The following is a 26,041-nucleotide window of genomic DNA, read 5'->3' as shown; positions in this document are numbered from 1 at the left end:
CTTAGTTTTCATATTTATAGTTGCCCTATCTCTTGATTTCTTATCTTGAATTTTAACCTTGTTTTAGATGTACTTTTTAAGTTACTTTAAGTCTCTTTGGGAATGAGGCCAAATATAGCTTATAATTAAATACTTATCAGCATTGGACAGGCATCATAGGAAAATGGGAAGAGTATTGCACAACAAGTCTAGAAACCCGAATTCTAGTCTGGACTTTGCCCCTAACAAGATGTATGTCCATATGTCAACCATTTGAGCTCTCTCGACCTCAGCTTTTCTCATTTACAACATAAGGGAGCTGGATTAGTCAATCTCAGAGAATTCTTTCATCTCAAAGTATTATCACTTTATCCCATTTGTCCTTATTGAAAGCTGTAACTTTTATTTCCAGTGGGAACTATATACTATTGATACCTTTCTTAAGAGAAATGCAGAGGATATTAGAATATGCAACTGAACATATCATTAAAACACATTTAAAAATTAGCACACTTAATAGATTTTAATGAAAATAAATTCAATGTGTGTGTGAAAACACCTGGATATAGTATATAATCAGGACACATTAGTTGCATCAAGTTCTCAGTTACAGTAATTTGCCCCGCTTTACTGTTTTCACTGCAACATCTTCCTATGAGGCCCTGTATATCCCAGAAAGAACCCAATGTTTACGGTGCAAACAGGATTCAAATTCTAGCCCCATCCTATATCAGCTTTGTCATCTTGAGTATGTTACTTAACCTCTGAGATTGGTTTCCACACTCTGAAAACAGAGGCACTCATATCTATCTTGCACATTTTGAAAATTCAATGAAATAACTTATATTAAATAGCAGGAACACAAATGGTTCTAAAAAAAGTAGCTATTGTACCTTGATATTTATAATTTACTTTTTCCAAATAATATTCCATTAACTTGGTTTTTACCCAAGAGATAGATCTCAGTGATACCTCCTGCTAGATGCAGATGTTCAGAGAGGTACCCAATATACCTTGCAATATATAATTTATCCAGGAAATAATTCAAGAGGTCAGCTTACAACACCTTGAGTCTTCCCAGCAAGTTTTTGGAACTAAAGCAGGTTAATTCACTCTATGGTGACATTTAGCCAGAAAAAAATTGGCAAATATGTGCGTAAGGATATAGGTACATGAGCACAAATATCCACACATTGATACAGATACATTTACACACATGTGTACCTATATGTGTATATATCTTAAAGGTGTATTAGTAGTAAATTTAGAATACTTCTGTTTACTTCTGCTATTGATCCACTAACACATCCATTAACAATACAGTTACCTTTATGCAATAATAACATTTACTGCTTTTCTACTTACAAAAGGTTCCATATTCATAGAAATTTTGGAAAATAGAAGGAGATAAAGAATCATATTGTCCCATGTCTCACTATTCTAAAAGAAGGTATTTTAATATTTAGATGTTGCTAGCCACATGTTTTCTTATGCATATATGACAAATGACAAATGATATGCAGCACATATTTTATAATATATCCACAGTTGAGCTGCTTAAAGGAGAAGAACAGGGAAGAATCCTAATGTTTGATATTTGGACTTTTTAAATTTAATATAGTATGCTCGTTTACTTGCCCTTAGAAATTCTTTTAAGATATTTTAAGCTTTCTGGTGTCCAGTTTTATGTATAGAGCTTCATATATATAAATCAGTCTTCTATCATCAGACGTGTAAGCTATTTCTTCACATTTTTATATCATCAATATTATCAACATAATATGGATTTTATAATCAGACAATATTCAAGTCTGTGTTAGGATAAATTCACAGGAGCATAATTAATTGGACAAACTATAGAACTGTTTAAAGGCTTATGTGATATATTGTTAAAATGCTCTCTAGAAAAGTTGTACCAATTATTCTTATACCAGAAATGTAAAAGCTATGTATTCCCTTACATTCACTCTAACATTGGGAATTATTATTTAAAAAGAAATCCTTGTCACCTTGAGTGATGAGAGATGGTGTCCTATTATAATTTTTAATTAGTATTTATTTGATTACTAGTGGCCCTTGGATAGTTCTTCTTTTAGGGAACTGCCTGTTTATGCCCTTTGTCCATTTTTCTATTAGGGCAGGCCACCCTATTTTATCCGTGTTCTACACAGAAAATTAAAACATCATTCAAGTGCTAAACCCTGCCTAAATTCTATTATGATGCAAAGTAATTGTAGGTTGTTAATGCTATTTACAAATCATATATCAATTTTATTTCACCATTGAAATAAAAAGTTGCATTCACAATTAAGTCTATGTCCTCAGTAGAACTCAGTCAAGTAAGACAAACACTCCTAAATTTTGACTCTAAAACTGTTCACATTCTTATTGCTGCAAAATACTATTCTAGTATCATTATTAAAGTACCTAATATATTTCTGTGTTCGCTTCATTTATTACATGCCATAATGGGACTGCATATCTTTAGTGCTGGTTATGCACAATTAGCACTTAGTTATTGTCTTGTCACTTCAGCCCCTACAAGACAAACTTCTTTAATGCAAGAAGTCAGCTAATCTTCATCAGTCAAGCAAAGCAGGCAAATTTTGTTACTCTGAATACAGAAGGTTTTCAATGTAGGAGATTTTCTTTTTACTTTGACATTTGCTGGGGGAATCCTCTCCAATAAAGCCATATGCCACACAAGCCTATACTTTCAGGAGCCAAATCATTATTATAGCCTTGCACCTTTTCAAGTGAAACACAAAGCAAATAGGTAATTTATAGGCACTTTCCCTTAAGCAAACTTTATTGACATCTGAAATTGTGGTATTAGAAATGCTTATGAATTTTATTTAGCAGTCATTTTAGCTTAACTTTTAAATCAAAATATCATTAAGATCTAAAGCATTGCTGAATGTTTTCAAAACAGTAGTAAAAATAACTTTTCAGGATTGGTTGTTTCTTGAACATACCCATCTTTGCCCTTTTTAGAGAGGTATGGTTAAAGATGTGAATCCTGAATTAAAAATCTAATTTTTTTTCTATTTTAAGGGAAGCAGAGGAATGCTATTTTGAGCATCTTATATGATAACTTGACTCTCATTCAGAATTGGAAAATTTGGTGTAATAAGTTAATTTCTTAAAGGTGATTAAGCCCTTCCTCCTTAGACAATTCTATAAAACTAAGCGATGGTTTTATAAGAAAAGAAAAAAAACATGTTAATGAAATGGCCTCAGATATGTAGAATTGTGTAACACTAAAGAACAAAAGCACTGTGCTAGGCTCTGGAAAGAGAGGTGAATAAAATCTAGTTTCTCTCTTAGGGATATTCAGAGCTATGGCAGAGACAGGACATCAAAGAGTCACAGAAGAGTGTAATCGATGCTAAACAGATCTATACCGAGGGAAGAGAGGTCTGTCCTTCTTGAAGTCTTAGAGAAGCATCAAAGGGTTGATGTGCTGGGTTTCAAAAAAAACCTCCCTTGGACTGGGTGGAATGTAGGAACTGTGTCTGGTGGGGGCTGGGGAAGAGGAGGAAGCCAAGGAGCAGTGAGAAAAGGGTTTCCCAGACAGATGGAGCATCATGCAAGGCATGGGAGTGTGAAAGCATTTAATGTGTGCAGGAAATGAAAAGTACTCAGTGTGCTCAGAGATTACAGAGGGAGTTTGGTAGGGATATGGAGAAGTAGGGAATGGCGTGCAGACCAGAAGGAGATGAACTTGTAAAGGGAGGAAGTCAATGAATGAAAGTCAAAATGAATACAAACTTAAATGCTCTATCTAAAATACCTTTGTTATCTAAAGCTATTTGGTTCTGGAATAAATCTGTCTTAACCAGTATTTACTGACCACCCACCTCAAGTGGTAGCACAATTTATGGTGGTATTTCAAGGGATTCAAAAGAAATACAGCTCATGGCCACTTACCTCAGCACTGCAGACCAGTTTGGAAAACTTGTTACGCATTCATAAGAAAATTTGAAATGCCAAAGTAAATGATATGCCAGTAAATAAGTGCTCTGGGAAGGATCAGAATGAGTTGACATGGCCAGGGAATATTGATGGAGGGAAGGGAAACTGAAGAATTTTTAGAATTTAAATAGATGGTAAAAAGGGAGAAATAGTCCTGGCTAAAGAACGGCTTAAGCAAAGGTGAAAAGATTATCATTGGCAAATAATAATGATAGTAGAATTCTTCTTTTTTTTTTTTAATTTTTTAAAAGTTTTTCTTTTTATTTTTGAGAGAAAGAGAGCGATCGGGGGGAGAGGTAAAAAGAGAGGGAGACAGAATCCCAAGCAGGCTCTGTGCTGTCAGCTCAGAGCCTGATGCAGGGCTTGAACCCATGAACCATGAGATCATGACCTGAGCAAAGATCAAGAGTTGGACACTTAACCAACTGAGCCACCCAGGCGCCCTTGAGAGCAGAATTCTTATATAGTGGTGATCATACACCAGACACTGTTCCGTTTCACCTGTGCTCATTCAATATTCAATATAATTAGGTACTGTTACTAGCCTCATTTTACAGATGAGATAACTGAAGTATGGAAAATTTAAGTAACTTGCCCAAGAAAACACAGATAGAAAGTGGTAGCCTCAAAATCTGAACCCAGCCAGTCTGGTTTTAGTCTTCAGACTCAGAGCTGATATGCAGGTCCTGGACTGTTCCAAGAGGGGTATTTTATTTTCTGACTAAGCAGATATAAATGGGAATAGATAGAGTGAAGTTAAAGTAAGGTAGGCTTTGAATAATTTATAGCAGGATTTGGGATGTGAGTAGTGTAAGTTGGTGAAGAAAAGATGATTAGGAATGAAGTATATGATAACAACTGGAGAGTCATTGGGAAAAGACAGTAAATGGGTGCACAGTGTATAGTGGTGAGATGATCGCTATATAATCAGCATCTCTTACTGAAAACAAAGTATAGGATTAAAATCTCCATCTTTAGTAACTGAGGATGCCAAATAGAAAATAGAGACATTTGAAATAATGCCCCCCCACCCCGACTCTTTTTAAAGTATTGTGGAGATGGGAACTAATTATAATTGACAGCCACTAACCTCAGGGTTAAAATATGATGACTAAGTTAACATTTTCATTCTTAGAAAGGATGTTAAAAGGATGTTACAAATAGAGGCTTCTTTTCAGAGGCTTTTGAAAACCTGCTTAAAACTACTCTAAGCCCCATATTTTATAAAGGTGTTTTATTAGTTATATTTATTTTCTGTACTCCTCAAATCTCTAAGACCATATGAGTTCAATTAGAGTCACTCCAAAATATCTGGAAATTAAATCTGTTATTATTAACTCCAAAACATCAAGATTAAATGGCACAATAATATGATTGGGCATCTTTTTATTCCTTAACATACTTTTTTTTTTTTTAATGAAGGCAAAATTAATTGAGCTGACTATACCATAAGCAATTAGGATTAGATTACAAGGAAGATTATCAGCTTATTTTCAGGAATTTTAGCCTGACCTATTAATATACTTACAGTATCCTCTGGCCATCACTGCTTCTATAATATTTTTTTCTGCCAGTGCTAAATCTCATAAGGAGCTCATAACAGTAGAAATTAGCTTTTCTTACAAAATCACAGCTATAGATTATTTTGTTAAGCATCTAACATCTGCATTGCTGTTTCTACAATTTCTTCATGTTTATATGTGGAGCATTTTAAAGGAGTATACCAAACCTAATTGCAAAGCAGTATAATCTGCTTTAACCATAGCTTTCAAAATGTTTTAAGTTATATGGGGAAGTGTGACATTTCTTACCCATGTTCTGTTTTGTCTTGACCTTTAAGTATAAATTGAAATGCACACAAGATGTACTTTGTCCAGTTGACAACATTAGTAACAAAATATTTTAGATAGGAATACTTTAGATAAATCCCATTTATGTTACCAATATCTCATTGAATGGTAGGCAGACGTTTTTTAAAGTTATACAAAGGAATACTAACAATACAAAAAACCTGTATTAACTTTCTGGGCTAATGCTTTATTGCCTCCATGTCTTGAGCCCAAAGAGATCAGAACCCCTTTCCTTCCTCTATCATACACATTATAGCTATCGAGCCTTGAGCAGATTTTTTTAATTCTTGGAGGAAGCCTTAGGTTTTTCATCTGAAAAAGGCAATAATAATATTTACTTTCTCAGTTGAACATAAATAAATGTAATCATGTATATACATGATTAGCACTAGCACATGGTAAGCACTTTTTATATATATATAAAGCGCTTTATATATATATATATATATATATATATATATATATATATATAGGAGGTGGCTATAATAATTATCTACACTCCAAACATCGAGGTGAAGCTTTACATACTTCATTTGTACTATTTAACACAAACTTATAAAAGATACATTTATATTAAAGATAGGAAAGGGGCACCTGGGTGGCTTAGTCAGTTGAGCATCCGGCTTCAGCTCAGGTCATAATCTCGCGGTCCGTGGATTCGAGCCCTACATCAGGCTCTGTGCTGACAGCTTGGTGCCTGGAGCCTGCTTCAGATTCTGTGTCTCCCTCTCTCTCTTTCTGCCCCTCCCCTGCTCTCACTTGGTCTCTCTCTCTCTCTCTCTCTCTGTCTGTCTCTCTCAAAAATAAACATTAAAAAAAATTTTTAAATATAAGAAAAAAATGACATTTCATCTTCAATATCATAAGCGGAAGGTTGGGATTTGAACCCTATTCATTACAATATGCCACTTTCCCTCTCATATACTTCTTAATTTAACATCCCTACAATCCAGTGATGTAGCTGTTTTATATTACCTACACAGAACTGACTCCAATGTACCCTATAAGTTGCACTGGGTAGGTGATAGCATCAGGGCTCAGGACTAGATCCCCAGGCTCTTGGTTCAATGCTTTTCTTATTATAATTACCCTGAATTTATTAATCTATAAACAAAAATTATTAAATTTCAATACTTCTGAAGGTAAGAAGTTATATTATATATATTATATATATTATATAATATATATGATATATTATATATATTATATATAATATATATATTATATATATAATATAATATATATATTATATATATGATATATATTATATATAATATTATATTATATATATAATATAATATTATATATTATATTATATATTTGACATATCTTTAGATGACCAAAAAAAAAAGTTTTTATTTGGGGTGCCCAGCTGACTCAGTCGGTAGAGCATGTGACTCTTGATCTCTGGGTTGTGAGTTCAAGCCCCAAGTTAGACATAGAACTTAATTTTAAAAAACATGTTTTGTTTTTTTTTTTTTGATGGTGAATAGAATTGGGGGACTTGTTAGAAAATTAAAGCAGAATTTTAGACAATATGGAGTTGAAAGAGTATTTCCAATTCAGTTGGTTTTTAGAGAAAAAAAAAGAATTCAGTAATATCAGCTAGAACACAAGAGCATTTGTTGAATTTATTTATTTTTATGTGCTCTTTTATTATTAGCTTATTAGTTCAAATTAATTTCAACACTAATATATATTGAAAGTTTTGAACAGTAATCAGATATATCCTACATGCTATTTAATGTAATCTCACGTAAAAGATAAGTATCTAATTTGGCTAATTCTGTCCAACAAAAGAAATATGTCCTTTTATTCAACATATCTTAATGATTAGGATAATCATTACGAGTCTACAAAAACTCGTTTATTCAAACAGCACTTTTTAAGCACAATATTTAAAGGTTATAGTTTGCAACTGATAAAAAAGAAGATATACTTAAGGTTCAAACTCGAATGTTCATTGTATCCAATAGCCTTGGCCACAAACTCCAGGATTTCAAGATCAGTGCTTAGTCTGTACTTTCAATCAACATCATCAGCAGGCAGTAATCCTGGGGAAAAAAAAAAGTAAATTCTACAAATAAACAGACCAATCTTCCTTTAAGAGGAAAGCTAATTCTTTTCAATCTACTTTTTTTATTACACTATTTTCCCCTCTATCTACTTAGCTAGAATAAGGATAAATTTCCAAAGCTACCCAGTTGGAAAATAAATAGGTTCACTGTTTGTCTAGCATTCCAATCTTTGCAAATGTAAATCAGTCCAACTGCTCCTCATTTAAACCTTCAACTTCACAAAACATTAAAGGGTTGCTTTCACTACACAATTTAATCTATCCACTAAGATTTCTGCTTGAACATCATTCAAAATTGACTATCTGATAAAGAGAGACCACTATCAAAGGTCAGTGGGGTCAACTTGTATAATTACAAGTAGTTTTACTGGGTCAACTCTACTAGACACTGCTGTTTGAAGGTTAAATTGTTACAATTAAAAATATATACAGATCTCCCCAGAGTTACTTTATTGTTAAATGTACTGGAAACAGCACAAGCATTTATTTCTGACCTTAATTGTGTCCAAAGTGTCACCACTGGGAAATTATACAAAAACAGCACTTATTAAAAACATTACAATCTTGCACATTAAACAATGCTTTATAGAATAAAATACATAATTAGCTACTGGAAACTAGTTTATTTATCACATCAATATTAAGAAGTTCATTCAGGTTACTCCCTTTGGTTTAATTGGAAGTGCTCTAAGCAATGACATTTAATATTTCATAGTTGGTGAACTTGCCACAAACAAAAGAATATGGCCCAGCATCAGAGTCTGATGCTAAAACAACTTTTACTTCAGAACAATCACTTCCAAATTACTAGAATTTAATCACATTTTAATAACAGAGAGTAGAGGGAAGCTTTAAATGGGAAGCTTTAAAATGGGCTGCTTTCTAATTGTTTGATACATTTTAATGCCTTTTACCTTTTTTTAATAAAGTGAATAAATGGCCAGTGATGAAATCTTCCATAATCACTCCAGTGAAATATTATCATTCTTTTTTTATTTTAATGACTGTAAATATAGATCAATTATTTTTTTTTCTTTCCAAAGTGGCAATAAAAATCACCTCTGCCGCCCAAGGTATTTTCCTCATTTTTCCTTTGCTTTTTATATATAAATGTAGGATTTCAAATTTTGCATGTAATGTTTCATTAAATGACTGACATGGTTTAGTTTCGACAATAAAGGCAATTTTCTAAACCAAGCTTTCAAATTCAGGGAATTACTGTGTGAAATTATTATTGGGGAAAGAAATCTTCAAATCTATGGACCTGAAATTATCTTAACGCATTTTATTTTTTAAAATATTTTCAGATTTTGTGTTGGAGACAAATTTTTCCTAAAGAATAACATGATCCTTTGCCAGACGGACTACGAGGAAGGTTTAATGAAAGAAGGTTATGCCCCCCAGGTTCGCTGATCTATCAACATCACCCCATTGAGAATACAAAGCACTACATTCTTTTATCTTTTTTGCTCCACGTGTATATAAGAATTGACACAGGAACCTACTGAATAGCGTAGATATAGGAAAGCAGGATGGTTATATGGAATAAAAGGCGGACTGCATCTGTATGTAGTGAAATTGCCCCAGTTCAGAGTTGAATGTTTATTATTAAAGAAAAAAGTAATGTACATATTGCTGGATTTTTTTGCTTGCTATTCGTTTTTGTGTCACTTGGCATGAGATGTTTATTTTCGACTATTGTATATAATGTATTGTAATATTTGAAGCACAAATGTAATACAGTTTTATTGTGTTACCATTTGTGTTCTGTTTGCTTCTTTGTATTGTTGCATTTAGTACAATCAGTGTTTAAACTTACTGTATATTTATGCTTTCTGTATCTACCAGCTATTTTAAATGAGCTGTAACTTTCTAGTAAAGAATTGAAGAGCAAATCTCTCACTAATGATACACATATAGATAAAGCAAGTCTATCAACATTAAAATACTAAAAAAAAATGAAGACACCCACAAAGCATTTTAGCAACATCCAATATTATTGCCACTATGATTTAGAGTCTATCAGTGTTCTCGTTATAACCCCCTATTTTCAGGGGGTTAAAGATCAGCTTTAAAAAATGCATAAAAATTTCATCTTAAAGCACTTTCATTTTATACCAACGTGAAAAGTGCCATTTTTAGAATAACTTTAAAGCTTAGCAGTTATCCTTTTACTTTTTTTTTTTTTTTTTTTTTTTTTTTTTTGCTGTGCTCTTTACACAATGGCCAATGGCTTTGTTTTATTTATTTTTTTTTCAGCCATTTACCCCTTATGTAAACTAGTGCCTTTGGGTATCATATAAAATTTTTCCAAAGGGTTACTTTAAAAAAAGTGTTACACCACTATTGTGAGATAATTTTAAAATGATAAATTTCTTGTACAAATTTTGCCCAGATTTCTCCGTAAGAGCTAAGGGTTTAATAACTTTATGGCTTGATAAATTTCTGGCACTGAAAGAATTTGAGTGCAAACCTACTGAAACCATGAGAATGCAGATCGAAGTTATGATGATATTTGAGAAGGTTACTTTTGATCAGAGCAACATAGTGCTCACAGAATTTTCTAGAAGAAGAGAAACAAAGGGATTGTTAAAAAGCTGAGGACTGGTGATTATATATTTTTCTGCATTTACCTGACACTTATTTTAATGTTCAAACATGAAGACTTTAAAAGTTTGACGTGTCTTACTCATGCTTTTCTTTAAGTAGTTACCGGCTCAGAACATATCACACTTAAGGCTGAAATCTGCCATTCCATTTTTCAAAGGTGAAAAATTATTCCCTTACCAACATGATAGCTGATAAAGAAGAAAGCTTTCTAGAAACAAATTATGGAGACTGATTATTTAAATTACAATTAAGGGAATAAAAATAAGACTATGATCCCTTCTTCTGGGTTGCTGACACTTTGCTACTTTGCTTCTGCTCCCTGGAATAGAACAACTTTTCAGCAAATCGAATTCCACACAGGCACAGTGAAGCATATTTTTATTAGAGCAAATTTAGTGCTATGGATTTTCTTTTTTCTCTACTTTTTTCTTAATCACTTGTACAGGAAACAATATTTCCCAGTGTTATTTGCATACATATTTTGTCCTGCCAATATATGCATTGCCGATGAAAATTAAATGTGATACCTGGATTCTTGGTTTGGGGCCAAAATATTAAACTGAAAATAATGCTGGTGTGGATTTTAGTTGTTTAAAAAAAAAACAAAGCTTTATTATGAACCTGCATGTGAATCTGGTTATTGCCTCTCATTTTTAAGAAAATGGTTCTGTGAAAAGTGAATGATATGTATTTTTACAAATACTTCATGGTTAAGAGTGTTCAAGTCACATGTCCCCCAGATGTGAGATATACTGAAAAAAAAAAAAGAATTGCAGAAATAGCTATTTGGGGCTCACAGAATAACTATTATTTTAGCCTTAGAGCCTTACATTTGTTTCATGATAAGACTTGCATAGCCAAAACCACAATCAAAATCAAACAAATGGGGGGAGGGGGGAGGGGCGGAGGGATATGTGAAAAGTGGTTTTCTTAAGCAGCCCTGCTAGTCCCCATTAAGAGGTGTCTGAAATTCATGTGGATGTAAAATTTTAATTGCCAGTATCTTTTTCAAATGATCTTTTTTAGATTTAAATGGTTTTGCATATGTTTATCAATATGTTAAAATACTTGTAAATTGGGAACAAACTTCTCTAAGCTTCAGGAAGCTGTTCAGTTATCCTTGCCACCCAAAGACCAAACAAGTTTTTATTGCCTTTTCTTTTCGTAAATCTTTCGGGAATTAATTCTTATGCTTTTTACTACAAACAAAATTACTCACCTGGATTAAAGATTAAGGCCTTAATCTCTTTAGATTATCTTTAATCTCCATGAAATTGTGAAACCAGACAGAAATGGGTCACTTTATAGCTAATTGCCCATAAATAGTAGCATTTTTGACCTGAAGTACTAAGCTAATTGTCTTGACTACGCAAAGTCCCTGAATTGTTGTCAACTCACCTCTTTGTGTTGTGTGGCCTTGATGTCACTTAGCTCATCATCCGGCGCCTCCAGTAGGACACCTCCAAAGGAGCTTTGATTTCTCAAGCAAGCTCCCTTCCTAACCTGCGTCTCCTAGCGGCTGCCTGCGATGAAGGACCAGGCACCTCCACTCCACCAGAGTGCTCGCTGAGTTTAAAAGCTGACCTGTGTTTGTAATTTCACTTTCATCTTGCTTAATAAATATCTGCTGGATTCTTTCATTCACTTTTTTTTTTAATATTTGGATTTATGTTTTTAATAAAAGGGGTCTTATACTATTTGATTGCGCTTAATTGGCAAAAGCCAAGATACTATCTAGAAAGCAGACGTGGAGTCCATGAAAAAAGAATAAAGTGTGTAAGCACATTTACTTTCAAAAGGTAAATCATAACCTAAAGCATAGACAAAGTACCTCAGATGCTTTCTCCAAATGTTGTATTTAGGATCTCTGAGCTAGGTAGTTTATTGCTATTTACTTTTGTGGGGAAAATAAAACTGTTAAAAATGAAGGTAGCAATTGCTGGGTGTAATTTGGTACATTTATGCAAACTTCAAGTGATCTTCCTGAAAGCCATGGTGTTGCTGTTGTCAGACTAAATTTCAAATTTCCTATTTTGTGTATAATGAATTAAAACAAAACAAAACTAAAGAAAAACTCAACTAAATCCTACATCTTCAAGGAAGAGATGTTGTGCCTTAAATGAAACAGGGTACTGAAAATTATATCTGTAGTAAAACATACCATGCACAAGTGGTTTCCTTTTAACTATCACTTTAGGCAAGCTGCTCTCAGAGTAGTCACTTAAACAATTTCATAGAAATGATACAGGCCAAACATGTTTAACATTCACGTCAGTAAGTTGCAAAAACAATCTGCATGTTCGTTGTAATAGGCCATTAGCGCAGAATACAATTTTAGCAAAAGGCTTTTGATTACTACTTTTTCTTAAAAACACCATTATAGATATTTCTTAAATGTGATTGTAATGCAAGTTAAGGTAACGGAGAGCAAAACGTTAATATAGCCATTATTTCGATTGACATTTATTGAGTATCTACTCTATGACAGGCCTTGACCTGAGCATTCAGCCTCCTATTGGGCTGACTTAGGACCCTTCATACATCAGAAAACTTCAGGGTATCTTTGCACTGGTTTATACTCATCTCAAACCTCCTGATAATGAACACACAAAAGCGAATACCGTCTACCTATTCAGCATGTCATTGGTATGAAGGCCCCAGAAAATATCTCAAGTAATCAATGTGTTCAGAGAATTATCTCACACAAATTACTCATTAACTCAATAGCACATAATAAAAAAGAACATCAATTAATTAATGAGTCACCCTCAGATCACTATGATTACAATGGAGCTCTGTTGAAACAGCAGTTATAAATGGAGTTGCCTCTCTTTATTCATTGTTTGCAATTGGCCCATTGTTTGGCTGAAACCAGTGTCATATTTAACACATGCCTGTAGGTAATTGTGTGATTAGTATCATAAATGAAGAATTCAGAAAGTGTACTGCTTCTAAGACCTTATAAACGATGGGAAAAATAAAGGCAGCTCTCACTTGTACTATAGCTTCCGTTGAGGCCAAGCCATTAGACGGGTATTATCTATCTAAAAGTTGTACTTTTACGTTTAAAAGACTTACATGTTGAGATGCTAGGACATGTAAAAGTAAAATTTTAAATGCTTTAAAATACACTTAATTTCAGTAACTTTTTACAAAGACTGAAATATGCATGACCAGTTTTGTAAAAGTTGTGGTACCCTAAACGGACATTTTAGTTTTTTTTTTTTTTGGGGGGGGGGTGTTCAGGAGGGTGTGTAGAGATTGACAGCAATAGGGGAAGAGATTATAAGAGATACCAAATATTACATACAAAGTCACCAACTAAAGTTCCCCAACTATCTTGGTAAATGCCATTCCAATAAGCTTATAGAATAATTATAACAGTTCCCTTAGGTAAGTAAGAAACATCTGTTGGTAACACATAGCAGGTGTTAACAATTACACATACTGAAATTTTTAAAAACGTTTTTAATTAAAAGAATTCTGTTTCCTGAAAAGAAAGATATGTTAAATTCAAAGATCCTCCTGTTTTGAGCGTGCAGACCACGTAATGCACAAAACTGTAAAGCCCAAATCATCTTGGATCAACTAGGTTTCGTGTTTGGTTCAGATCACTGCAATCAAAAGTGAATTGGAATTCATTGCATTTTTCACACAATTGGTATTCTGGGCTGAGGAGCTGAACACTCATGAAATTGGTATAGGAGAGCTGATTACAGAATATTTTGGCTTTATGGGCAAGGTGCTTGACATTAATTGTACAGAATTTGATGGACACAGTACAAAGATAAATGAGAACAAGAAACATTCAGAAAATAGATTATCCAAATCTTGTTTTAACCCTACTTCTGCAGAAGACTTAAAATCACCTAAAACAGTCCATATGTAACATTATATGACTCATCTTCAATAGCTTTTAATAATAGCTAACATTCACGGCACACTTACCATGTATCAGGCAGTTTTCTGCGCCAAGTAATTTCCACAACACCCTTGTAACATAGGTACCATGGACCTCAATTTTACAGATTTTAAATAAAAACAGGAGAGTTTGCTTAACTTGCCCAAGGTTGTATAGCTTGTAAATAGATTTAAATAGGTTTTCTGGCTCTTGGGCTTAACCACTCACTATACATCTCTTGCAGGGTTGTCATTATCACCACCACCATCATCATCATCATCGTCATATCACCATTAATATTATTTTCTAGCCAAGACCTGGAAAGTTACCTGTGCTTGGTTGAAAATTACAAATATTTCAGACTTAGTCTCATCATTAAAAATGAAAAGTGGGAATAAGAGTGATATTTTCCTAGATGCATCTGGTTTAGAGCTCTTTCTTTCTACCACACAATGAAAGAATTTATCTGAGTCACAAAGCTATGATAGTTAAAATAGGAGATCCCTGGTGTAGGAGAATCAGGAACAGGAGATAGCATAGACTTGAGAGTAACTCGAAGTAGAAAGCCTCAATTTTCGACATCAGGATAAATATGGGGAGTTAAAGCTAGACCAGTCTCAGAAGTCAATATAATAAAATCAGTATGTTATTTGTCTTTGATATTTTATACGTTGATAAGAATAGTATTATGTGTCAAGCTATGTGCTCACTGGTCTAAAATACACAAGCTATACAGGACCCTGGCTCTAGGTCAGCTGCCAAATACCTAAGGGACTCTTTAATCTCAGAATTACAATGGCAAGCCAGGCTAAAGCAAGAGTGGGCAAAGCCGTCATCCTTAACATAGACCAGACCAAAATGCAATTGTTTACAACCTCATATTACCACAGAAAAATTTCCAAGATGTTCTTCCTTTACTGCCTCAGCTGCTTGCCACTATCACTACAGCATCACTTCCAGATTTGGGGGTCCTTGTGAACCTAAATCATTCTGGATTAAGTCATCTTAAAGGGAACTTTCACCCCACGAGAGTGTTCTGTATTTTCGGTATATTAGTACTTAAACTGAAGGGCTTAGCATGGGGATAGTCATGGAGGAACATGGCCAAATGAGCTGCATAAACAATGTGATTTTCCTCAATCTAGAAGGCACAGTGGAAGCCCCAGGAATTTTTAGGTGCATGATAGCATAGACTAATTACAACATGACGTGATAAAATATTGCTAAGAACATCAAGGTTTTCACAGCCCAAGTTTGATGGAGCTGCTAGGTTGTCTGAAATTTAATCTTGACCTAGAATTTCTGTATTCTTCTTAGAGTATGCTTAATTTACTGTGAATAGTAGTGGGGACTGGAAGACACATAAACCACATCTGAGGCAGTAATTGGTACATGAAAAGAAAATATGATAGAAAAATACAATATGGGAGAAAATGTTGCCTGGAAAGAGCCAGGTCACTTCATAAAAAAAAGTCTTTGAGCACCTACTATGTGTGTAGCATCATACTAGGCATGCCTAGATTTTTTCTGCCCGAGAAATTTTGGTGTGTGAAATATACTGCTCACTGCTATTTATTCTTTGTTTAATGCCCAATTTATTAAACATACGACTCTAACAAATGCAATTTCTCTAAACATTTGTACACCATTTAAACAGCTAATAAACCAAAACTTGTAAATGTAATAAATCAGATCCAACCATTTAAACATTGATTAGAAACTTAATTTTTCTAAACATTTCAATAAAATCCCATCTAATGAGCTTGAAGTATTTTAAAACCACACAGAAATTCTCACAATGAGTTAAAACATTTTTTTAAAAAGGCTTAAAGGTGGGGCACCTGGGTAACTCAGTTGGTTAAGCATCCAACTTTGGCTCAGGTCATGATCTCACTGTTCTTCAGTTTGATCCCCACATCAGGCTCTGTGCTGACAGCTCGGAGCTCAGAGTCTTGAGCCTGCTTCAGATTCAGTCTCTCCCTCTCTCTCTGCCCCTCCTCCACTAGTGCGAGTGTGCACGCATGTGCTCGCTCTCTCTCAAAAATAAATGTTAAAAATTAAAAAAATAAAAAGGCTTAAAGCTGTAACAAAATTACTGATTTGAATTAATATTTCTAGATTTTGTTTCATATCTTCCTGAGACTACCTTAATAGTAAGTAATTCCTTTCAAAAAATAGAGGATACTGTCTCAACTCATTGAGGTTACAGGTGATGTGGAGTTGACTCCATGAATGTTGGATGGGGCATGAAAACGAGCAGCTCTGCCAGAAATGATTCAAACTTGAGCCAATGCTTATCAAGTCGGCCAAGTTGGCCAATAATTTCATAATCATGCTTTTCTTGTTTTACATCAATGGAACCTTTTTTAAGTCCAAGTCTTTCAAATAGGTGATAATTTCCTATAACTCAATGCTTCTCCCCAATGGATGTGGGTTTGCATTTTTGAAAACTGTGTGTATGTCATTTTATATCTCATTATAAGTTATAGGATCATATAGAGATTTTTATCTACCAAGAAATAAGGAATTGAATCTATGTAGTCAAATTTCCTATAAGGACATTTGACTAATCCTCTGTCTTGCGTAAATTATTGGACACTCTTTTGAACTGATTATAATGCATTACCACCTGTGTTGATTAGTATTTTGCATTTTTGGTATGGCTTTATTTACAATTCTCTACACTTAATTCTTCTCCACTTAGAAGATAGAAACAAAACAAACTGACATTGTGTAAATGTGTATACATTCAGTAGAAGAAACAGGCCAAATATAGCATTATATTTAGTTTTTTTAATATTATAACTACACTGTATAATTTACTGTATAACTTTTCCCTTTTTGAATTCAGTATAAACTCATGGATTTTGTAGATTCAAATGCATTGTGGGTGAATTTAGTAATAGGTTATATTTCGTGTGTGTGTGTGTGTGGTTTTTACCACAGGTGTCAATCAAGAAAGTTTGTTTTGAAAGACACTACCTTAGAAGACCAGAAAGCCAAAAATAAAGGACTTGAGAGAAATGCAGAGTGCAGCACAAGGTGAGCACAAGGTGAACTGTTCCAGAAAAGGGTACTCAACCTGAAAATTACAGAGGCCAAATAACCGTAAAAGCAACAGTAGCAGAAATCACTTAGAGAAAGAATATCAGTATAGTACATTAGCTGGACATTGAAAAGAAGAGAATAAAGAAACAGAAGAGTAAGTCAAGAGCTGAGACCATGACTTAACAACCCATATCTGGGAGGGTTTACCTCACTCTTCGTTAGATATTTGACAAGACCATCTTTGTGCCACATGGCTATCATTGGGTTTATGCAGACCTTGATTACTTTTAGGTAAACGTGATTATTGTTTACCAGCAAACAGTTTTCTTAGTCATAATTAACCTCTTAATTTTTGTTTCCATTTAAGAAATTTAGTCCATCAGGGCACATTAGAAAAGACCTCACAATAGACATTTAAATACAGTTTTCTAAAAAAAATTTTTTAATGTTTATTTATTTTTGAGAGACAGAGACACACACACCGAGCATGAGAAGGGGAGGGTCAGAGAGAGAGGGAGAAACAGAATCGGAAGCAGGCTCCAGGCTCCAAGCTGTAGGAGCACAGAGCCCAATGTGGTACTTGAACTCACAAACCGCGAGATTGTGACCTGAGCAGAAGTTGGATGTTTAATCGACTGAGCCACTCAGGTGCCCCATTAAAATTCAGTCTTAAAGAACCATTGAAAGATGGAAGGAACGTTGATGTTTTTACAGAGATCACCCTTAATTTAAGTTCACTAAGCAATTAGTTTCATGATGACTCATCTAGCTAGTAGGCAATAGAAAGCCACCAAAGATCTTCAAAAAATAGATGGCATAAGAAATATCACAGTTCAAGAAGTTGGAATCAAACTGAAATGTACAGGGTGGACTAGGGAGGGACAAGAAAGGATGCTGGTGGTCCAGTCAAGAGGCCTTTGTAAAAACCAAGGAAAGAGATGAGCACTTACACAGTATAGTGATTGGAGAGTAAAACGAGGGGGGAAAGCAAGGGAAAGAGGCAAATTTTACTAAATATGACAGCTGACTAGATGTGAAGGGAACAATGGAGAAGAGTCAAAAGTGACTCTGAGACTTGGGGATTTTTACCCTAAATTTTTATAGTTAATGTAGCAAACAGACCTACAAAAGAGAGAATAAGGAGGAGTGTATGCTCTCTGATGAATCTTTGAATATCAGGAACACTGTATTTCGTGTGAAAGTGCAGAGTTTTATTCCTGCATCAAAAATTTTGGGGGGCTTTGGGGCACCTGGGTGTCTCAGTCAGTTAAGCGTCTGACTTCAGCTCACGTCATGATCTCACGGTTCGTGGATTTGAGCCCTGCATCAGACTCTGTGTTGACAGCTCATGCTCTGTTTCTCTCCCAAAAATGAATAAACTTAAAAAAAATTCTTTGGGTTTTAGGGAAAAAAGGAACTCAATACTGTGGGTTAGTGTGGCAGATCTTGCTAGTTTTCCACATAGCATCTGTATTCTCCCCCTCCATTCTTGCTAACAGCATATGGGGCAGTGAGGTGCTGAAGCAAAAACATGCATGTCACAGCTTCTCTTGCATCCAGGGATGGCCATTGGACACAGTTCTGGTCAATGGAATACAAAAATTAGTCAATGGAAGATTTCTGGGCGATTTTGGGCTTTCCTGATAGTCACACTACTCCTTCCCCCTTATTGTTTCCCTTTTCTTTCTGCCTGGAACTCAAATGGGAGCTAGAAGTGGACCAAAGTATAGATAATTGAGAAGATGAAATTGCAAATTTAAAAGTTTCTGGGCAGTGTTGAATTTGCGGAGCCACCAATGGGGAACAGATGTGAACAGACTTGAACTTCAACTGTCCCGCTTACTTCTGGACACCTTGTCACTGTAGTTGGGTTATTTCTTGTCATCACTGTGCTTGGGTTTCTGTTACATGCAGTCAAAAACAATCCCTAACTGGTATATACTTGTTTTTAGAAGCTTGGGAAATGTTATGATTTCAGTCTCAGCCTGATTCAGGGAAGGGAAATTTTGCCCTGTGTTTATAAGACCCAACATGATTTTATTCCTTCTCTCTCCAATTCAGGTCCTTCCTGTCACATAACAACCCATAATCCTCTGACAAGAGAAGCAAGAAGGTAGTTTCTAGTGTTTGTGTCTTATTTTACTTCTGATCTTATGAAGCCCCCAAACTCTACCCTGACTTTTGAAGTAAAGTTAGGATTCCTATTAGAATATTACAACGTATCTACTTTTACATGTGGCCAGTGGGGAAGGCTGAGTTCTTATTAGACTGTCATAAAATACTATCGGCAGAAGGATGCAAAGGAAATAGCAAAGATATTTTCAAATAATTAGTGGGAACTACAGAGAAATCCAAAAGAAAGCCATTGTGCAAATGTCAGGCCACTCAAGGTATTTCACCTTGAAGAGACAATGTCAGATCCCTGCTTTGGATATAAAGGAAGTTTTGAAAGTCTTTCTGCCAGTCCCCAAATCCTATCTGAAGATGATTCCTGATCTATGAAGTTGCTCTCTTGTTTTCAGAAAAGTAGGAAAAACAAAGACAATATTTACATACAATTTGTACAAATATATTTACTCAAAAATCGTTCTTTAATGAAATATTTACCTTTCTTACTTTGCTGGGGGCATACAAGTAGCATTTCCTTTATGAAAACATGGTGATGGTAGATAATAGGTTTTGGTTTTTTATTATCTCAAATATAAACTGTTGTGTGCTTCATCTTGTTTTCACTGTTAACATATATGTATATATTTAAGTATGAATACACAAATTTGTGAAATCTGTTAACTTTGTTTTATTTTGCTATGGATCCAAAATCTGGTTTTAACTTTGTGCTCCTCAGATAAAAATTATCCATTTTATAACTACCTTCCAAACTAATCTTATGCTTAACCCTGCCTAGATTCCAAGTGCTACAGATTCCTCTGTCAACAGAACAGTGAACTTAATACTCTACTATTTTCCAAGGCATCAACTCAAGAGTACGTCTTTCCAGTTCCTTTTCCTTCCTCCCCATGCTTCTAGGAACACGTATTCAACACTTTCCATGTGGCAATCATTGTGTGACGTTCTGGAGCATGGAGAGGAAAGTGGAGGAGAGGAAGAAGGAAAGAAATGCAAAGGTTCCAGGATTTACAAGACATCCTTTGTTCTCAAGTAGCTCCCACTCCTTTGGGGAAGGGAGGGAGAACAACTCCATAGCAGTGTGATGTTATTATTAGAGAATGGACAAGATAATGTGGGAACAGAGAAAGGAGTACCTAATTTTGAGAGTAGGAGCCATAATGTCTGAGAAAAAGCAGCCGAGTCTTAAGAAGTAGAGGTACTTCCAGTGGATTAAGGAAAGGAGGGAAAGCTATTCCAGGCATCTACAAAGACCTCAAGGTACGAGAAATTCTAGTGGGTTAAAGAAACGGCAATTGGCACTTCAAGGGGCTACAGATTAAAATCTAATGGTGAAGGGCCTTGTCCCTATAGACCAGTGCAGGACAGCGGTCTCCAAATCTATACAGCTTTAAAAATATAGTTGTGTGTGTACATATGTATGTGTGTGTATATCAGATTTTCCAACTCAGTGGGTATGTTCTCATGCCCTATGATCTATGCATTTAAAAAACTCCATAGTAATGTTCATGATTCATCAGGTGTGGATATCACTGCCACAGAAGATTAGGAGCCAGGGGAAGGCATGATCAGATTTACATTTTAGGACATTCAATCTGGTGGTTTTATGAAAGCTCAAGTGGAGGCAGCTGGGACTATAAGACGGGGACCAGCTGATGCAGTTAAAAAGAATGCAGATTTAAAAAGCAATAGTGTAGAGCTGGGGAGAAGGTACACTTACTTCAAAGACACTTCAGAGATAGTACAGGAGGGGGGTGGTAGTTTGTTGGGAACGAAGATGAGTTTTAGACTCAACGCTTTTGAATTGTCTTAGAATAGAACTCAGAAATACAAGCATTTACACTTTAAAAAAGAATTCATGATGAGAAACCTGAAGAAATAAAGTTTTATGCACCTGGGTGGTAAAGGTAGTACCTGAACTCTTGAAGTCATATTACTTAGACAACCTACTGAAATCAGAAAGCAAATCCTACCTTCTCAAGTGTAAAAATCTCATTTAAAATATTAAATTCCATCTGAAGTTGATGGGATATACAACAGTTAATGAATTAAAGAGATTAGAGTGACACCTTGTGTTTTACCCCGATCTACCATATTAATTTGACTTAAGATGTCATTTCAGAGTTTCCTTTTTGGTGCCAAGGCAGAATTCTACCTGGGATTCCAGTTTCTATTCATCCTACATGATCCCAATGACTATTTTTTTAATGTCTTTTCTTCTCTCAAAACCACTTCTTGCACTTGTCCCTCAAAAAGACTGTTGGGGCTACAGCCAGAAGGAATTGATGATTCTGAAATTTTGGATTTCATTTATACACTTAGTTCTTTCACACACAGTGAACCCCATGAAGTACAATGACAGATGGTAATGTATCAGTGTTACAGATTACTTATAGCCTTGCTTCAAAGTTAGAGTATAAAACTAAATGGATAAAATTGTTTTTAACTCTTTCAATAAAGTGTCCCCAGAAAAGGAAATAGCTCATTACATAGATTCTATCCTAATAAGGAGACCAAATAACTCTTTCCGGTAGTCAACAGCCCTCTTCAACCAACATTTCTCCCTTCAAGCCTAAATCCTTTGTGTTTCACTTTTAGCCTTGGACCTTCCATTCTGCCTTTAGTGGTGATAGATAAAAATGCTTACCAACTGTTCTCTGAATAAAAAACTTAAAATACTCCTAGATTACTCATCTTGAAGTCTTTCCTCATCCAGAATAACCCCCAATCTTTTGATCTTTCCTGAAAGGTCGTATTTTCTAAAACTTGGATAATTTTGTTGGCTTTCCTCTGAACATTTTGATGCTTTCACATGTATTTTTGGTTAAGGAACTTGGAAATAGGCACCATAGTCTGCCTGGTGTGAAATGTATTAAAAACCATAGCTAATGAAGGAGCACTATGTTTTATATTGCTGCTTTACATATGAAATCAATATCATGCTTCTTCTTTTCTAATGCAAAGGCAACTTTACTAATTCATGGCCAGTTTGTATGGTTCCACTATGTGCCAAAAGTATTTTCCTACGTATTGCTGGAGGATTCCCATGATGTTTGCATAGTCTAATTTTCCTTTCTTTGTCACAAGTGAACATCTGTGTCCATATCTCACATGTTAAAATTTGGTCTAGCACGATAGTAGTATGTCCTCTATTCACCTTAAGGTTCTTTAGAATTCTTAGTATCTCCCCCAAATTGCTAGATATCCCTATCTTTTCCAGACATGTTTTCTGAACTCTCTCTTTTGTCAGCCAGCAGTATATGTTAAACCAAGCCCACAAACAACTCTTATGAAAGTCACTAATTAACTGATAGCCATCGTTTTGGTACAATGTTCACTTTTGTGTCTACTTGGAGGCATGTGAATTCCACCTTGGGAGGAAGGGTTGGTAAAATTGGAAGTGAGCTAGGAAAAAATAAAACTTAGGGCAATAGGGAGATCAAAGCAAAAGACAGAGTTTTTTAAATGCTAGAAAATAAAAAAGAAGCAGAAAGGGAATCAAATCTGAAGGAGACCAGAGGCAGACACTGAGTTCAAGGTCAAAGGATAGGATCCAGGTTATCAAAGTGAGAACAGTAAGAACACATGAGGGTAAATGGGGTAGAGGAGAGCAGACACATGGCGATTACCCAACAATCATTTCTTCCACAAATAATTTAGGTTTACCACTATGGACAGATCTGGTAGGGCTCAGGGATGTGACAGCCTGGCTTCCAAGGCCTAGAAGAATAGACCGAAGGTGATACAGATGAATTTCCCAACTGACTGCCTAGAATGCTTTTAAAGGATCAAATGAAAGAGAAAGTTCAAGTTAAGAATGGACATCATTTCCCATTGATTCTACCAAGTCGAGCATTCTCTCGCAAAAAAAAGGCATTGTTTGAAAAAAAAAATTCAAAACTTTTTTTTTATTATCCTGCAATTCTATTTCTTGAATTCAAAACCATTGCCTATATATTCTTTGATATGTGGAGGTTATTTTCTGGCTTTTAAAAAAGCCATCCCTATCCCTGCTCCACTCAATACATGAGGGAACATTTAGCCTTGTGTTTTATATGCCATCCCTTACTATATGCAGCCCCCTAGAATACATAATAAAAAGATAAATGAAAAGCACATTAGAAATGCACCTAGTGGCGGGAATCCAGCCGGTGTTGATTGCAGATGTTTTGTTTGAGTCGGTGGCTGTGTTGTGGGAGAGAAACGCCGTTTATATAAATGATAGTATTGCCAGAGAATTCTGGGAGGGAAGAACAAAAACAAATCCCATCTTTGTCTCAAATATGTCTATCAAACCTATGTATTTCCTATCATTTTCTCCTAGATTATCTTATTTATAATTCCAGATTGTATTTATCAATTATTGTTATTCTTTTTGGGTTATTTTATTAATACTTCTTTATTACATGGAATAACAAGACAAAGATTGACTCAGTCTGAGTTGACACTCCACTGCCTTAAGATGTTAAAATTCCATAGTTTCCAAATCCAAAATAATAAATGCTTTCATCTCCGTTTTCAGATTCATTTTCTTCCACCTTACCACATGCCCCATGCTCCAGCAACATAACTTTTCATTCTTCCCTAAATAGGCATGTTCTATGTTGCCTCTTGTTTCTGTCTCTGCTGATTCCTCTGCCTGGAATGTCCCAAGTTTTCTTCTCTGCCTGGCAAACACCTACTCAACCTGACAAGTGCCTGCTTTTCAGAAATCGCTTGTGGAAAAGCCTCTCTCCTCTTGAAGACTGAATTATACACACTCTTTTCAGTATTCTTTTACTAGAGAACTCACACTGTTCTAAAACAATTGGTTGCAAATGTGTTTTGCATCCTTTGCTAGACTGTGAACACATGAAGAGTTCTCCAGAATCTATAACCATACCTTGCATAAAAGAGTTGCTTAACAGAAAAATTTGATGGGCTAATCATTCAATTGGACAAGGAGATTTACCATTCCAGAATGTTTACATAATCCTGAAATCTCCAGATCAATAGCTAACGGCTAAAGTATTCAAAAATGTTCCAAAGGGCCTGATGAGCTAGGAGAAAAAGATTTGGGAAAAAATTAACCAAGAATAAAGCAAGGCTCAATTTCAGTATGTCTTGTGGAAAAGCAGATGTTCCTGTTTCCGGGGGAGCCCATAGAGACAAACCGGTGACTGAGCCTCGCAACTGATCAGTCTAAATGACAGGGCGATAAGTGATGCTGATTCTACAGATCAAGGATGTACAGGGTCTAGTTTACAGCCAGAGTCTATTGTAAACTGTGCCCACCCTCACCTTTACCATTTTCCCCTGACAAGTGAATAAAAAAGTAGAATGCCAGATTATCCATGATTCCATAAAACGGACACAAATTAGAGTCCTCTGTCTTACATGCCAATTCTTTCTGCATTAAAACAACAAGAAAAATGAAGCAAAACAAGAAAATAAGACTCATTTCTTTATATACAAGTTTAAAAATGCAGTCAGCTTAACTCACTGGCTCTGTTTTGAAGTGGCCAGAAGAAGAGAGAGATTCTGTGGAGGCTAAACCTCCGAAGCTATGGGGACACGTTTTCTTTACATTTACCTGAGATTCAACAAGAAGACATTTCTTATTAGTGCTATTAATAACCTCTTGTGGGATTTGCATCAGGTCCTAGGTGAGCCACACAAAATTTTATACATTTGGTACAAAAGCAACTCTGAATATTGATGAGACAGACATGCTTTAGTTCTTTCGGTATTGCTTTGTACACAGGATGTAAAATAAAATGAGCAATGCATCATGTGAAACAGCAGGCTTGTCAAAATATTCAGGTAGTGGTGCGCCTGGGTGATTCAGTCTGTTGAGTGTCAAACTCTTGATTTCGGGTCAGGTCATGATCTCACAGTTCATGGGATTGAGCCCTGCATCAGGCTCTGCACTGGCAGGGCAGAACCTTCTGGGGATTCTCTCTCTGCCTCTCCCTCCCTCATGCTCTCTCTCTCTCTCTTTCCCTCAAAACAAATAAATAAACATTTTTTAAAAATGTTCAGGTAGTGCATGCTACAGAAAGGTGGAAGAAACCATTTATCTAATCCACCCTTGGGAAATGGCAGAATCCTAAATTGTTTGCAATAAGAATCTGTGACAGAGATGAACCTTTGTGGATCCCAAACACTTCAACTCAGTGGAGTTAAAATGGCTAGCTGTCCCCGATGATAAAATCAACTGTTTATGCTTCTGTTTTACAGCTCACAGTTCCCTTTCTTCCTCTCTTGAAAAATATCACACATTAATAAACATCAACGAAAAATATTTCTAGTCTGAAATTAAGCCCTAAAGCTTTGATGGATCATTAAACTCCACTCATAGATTCTTTCCTGGGTCCAGTGTGAAGTTTTTGTGGTTAGAATGCTAATTTTCTTAACTCTCAGCCACCATTTTAGCTCAATTTCTTTGACAGGGACTACCAGGGATGCAGAGGGAAAGAAACACTTACCAGGACT

At 35.3% G+C, this 26,041-nt stretch overlaps 1 protein-coding gene across 4 annotated transcripts in view; it reads left to right on the top strand.

Moving 5' to 3' along the window:
• The window catches only part of LMO3 (LIM domain only 3), a 55,383-nt gene extending 45,348 nt beyond the window's left edge, over positions 1-10,035 (top strand). For all 4 annotated transcript variants that reach the window (XM_007082738.3, XM_015537740.2, XM_007082734.3 and 1 more), the window contains one exon: positions 9,189-10,035. In XM_007082738.3, coding sequence (XP_007082800.1) covers positions 9,189-9,294 — 106 coding nt within the window. In that variant the 3' untranslated portion in view covers positions 9,295-10,035. The remainder of the gene's footprint in view (positions 1-9,188) is intronic.
• Positions 10,036-26,041: the final 16,006 nt, after the last annotated feature.

Source organism: Panthera tigris, chromosome B4 (assembly GCF_018350195.1).
Source record: "Panthera tigris isolate Pti1 chromosome B4, P.tigris_Pti1_mat1.1, whole genome shotgun sequence".
Lineage (NCBI taxonomy): Eukaryota > Metazoa > Chordata > Mammalia > Carnivora > Felidae > Panthera > Panthera tigris.
Note: the sequence above shows the minus strand (reverse complement) of the source record. Positions and strands in the feature narration are given on the sequence as shown.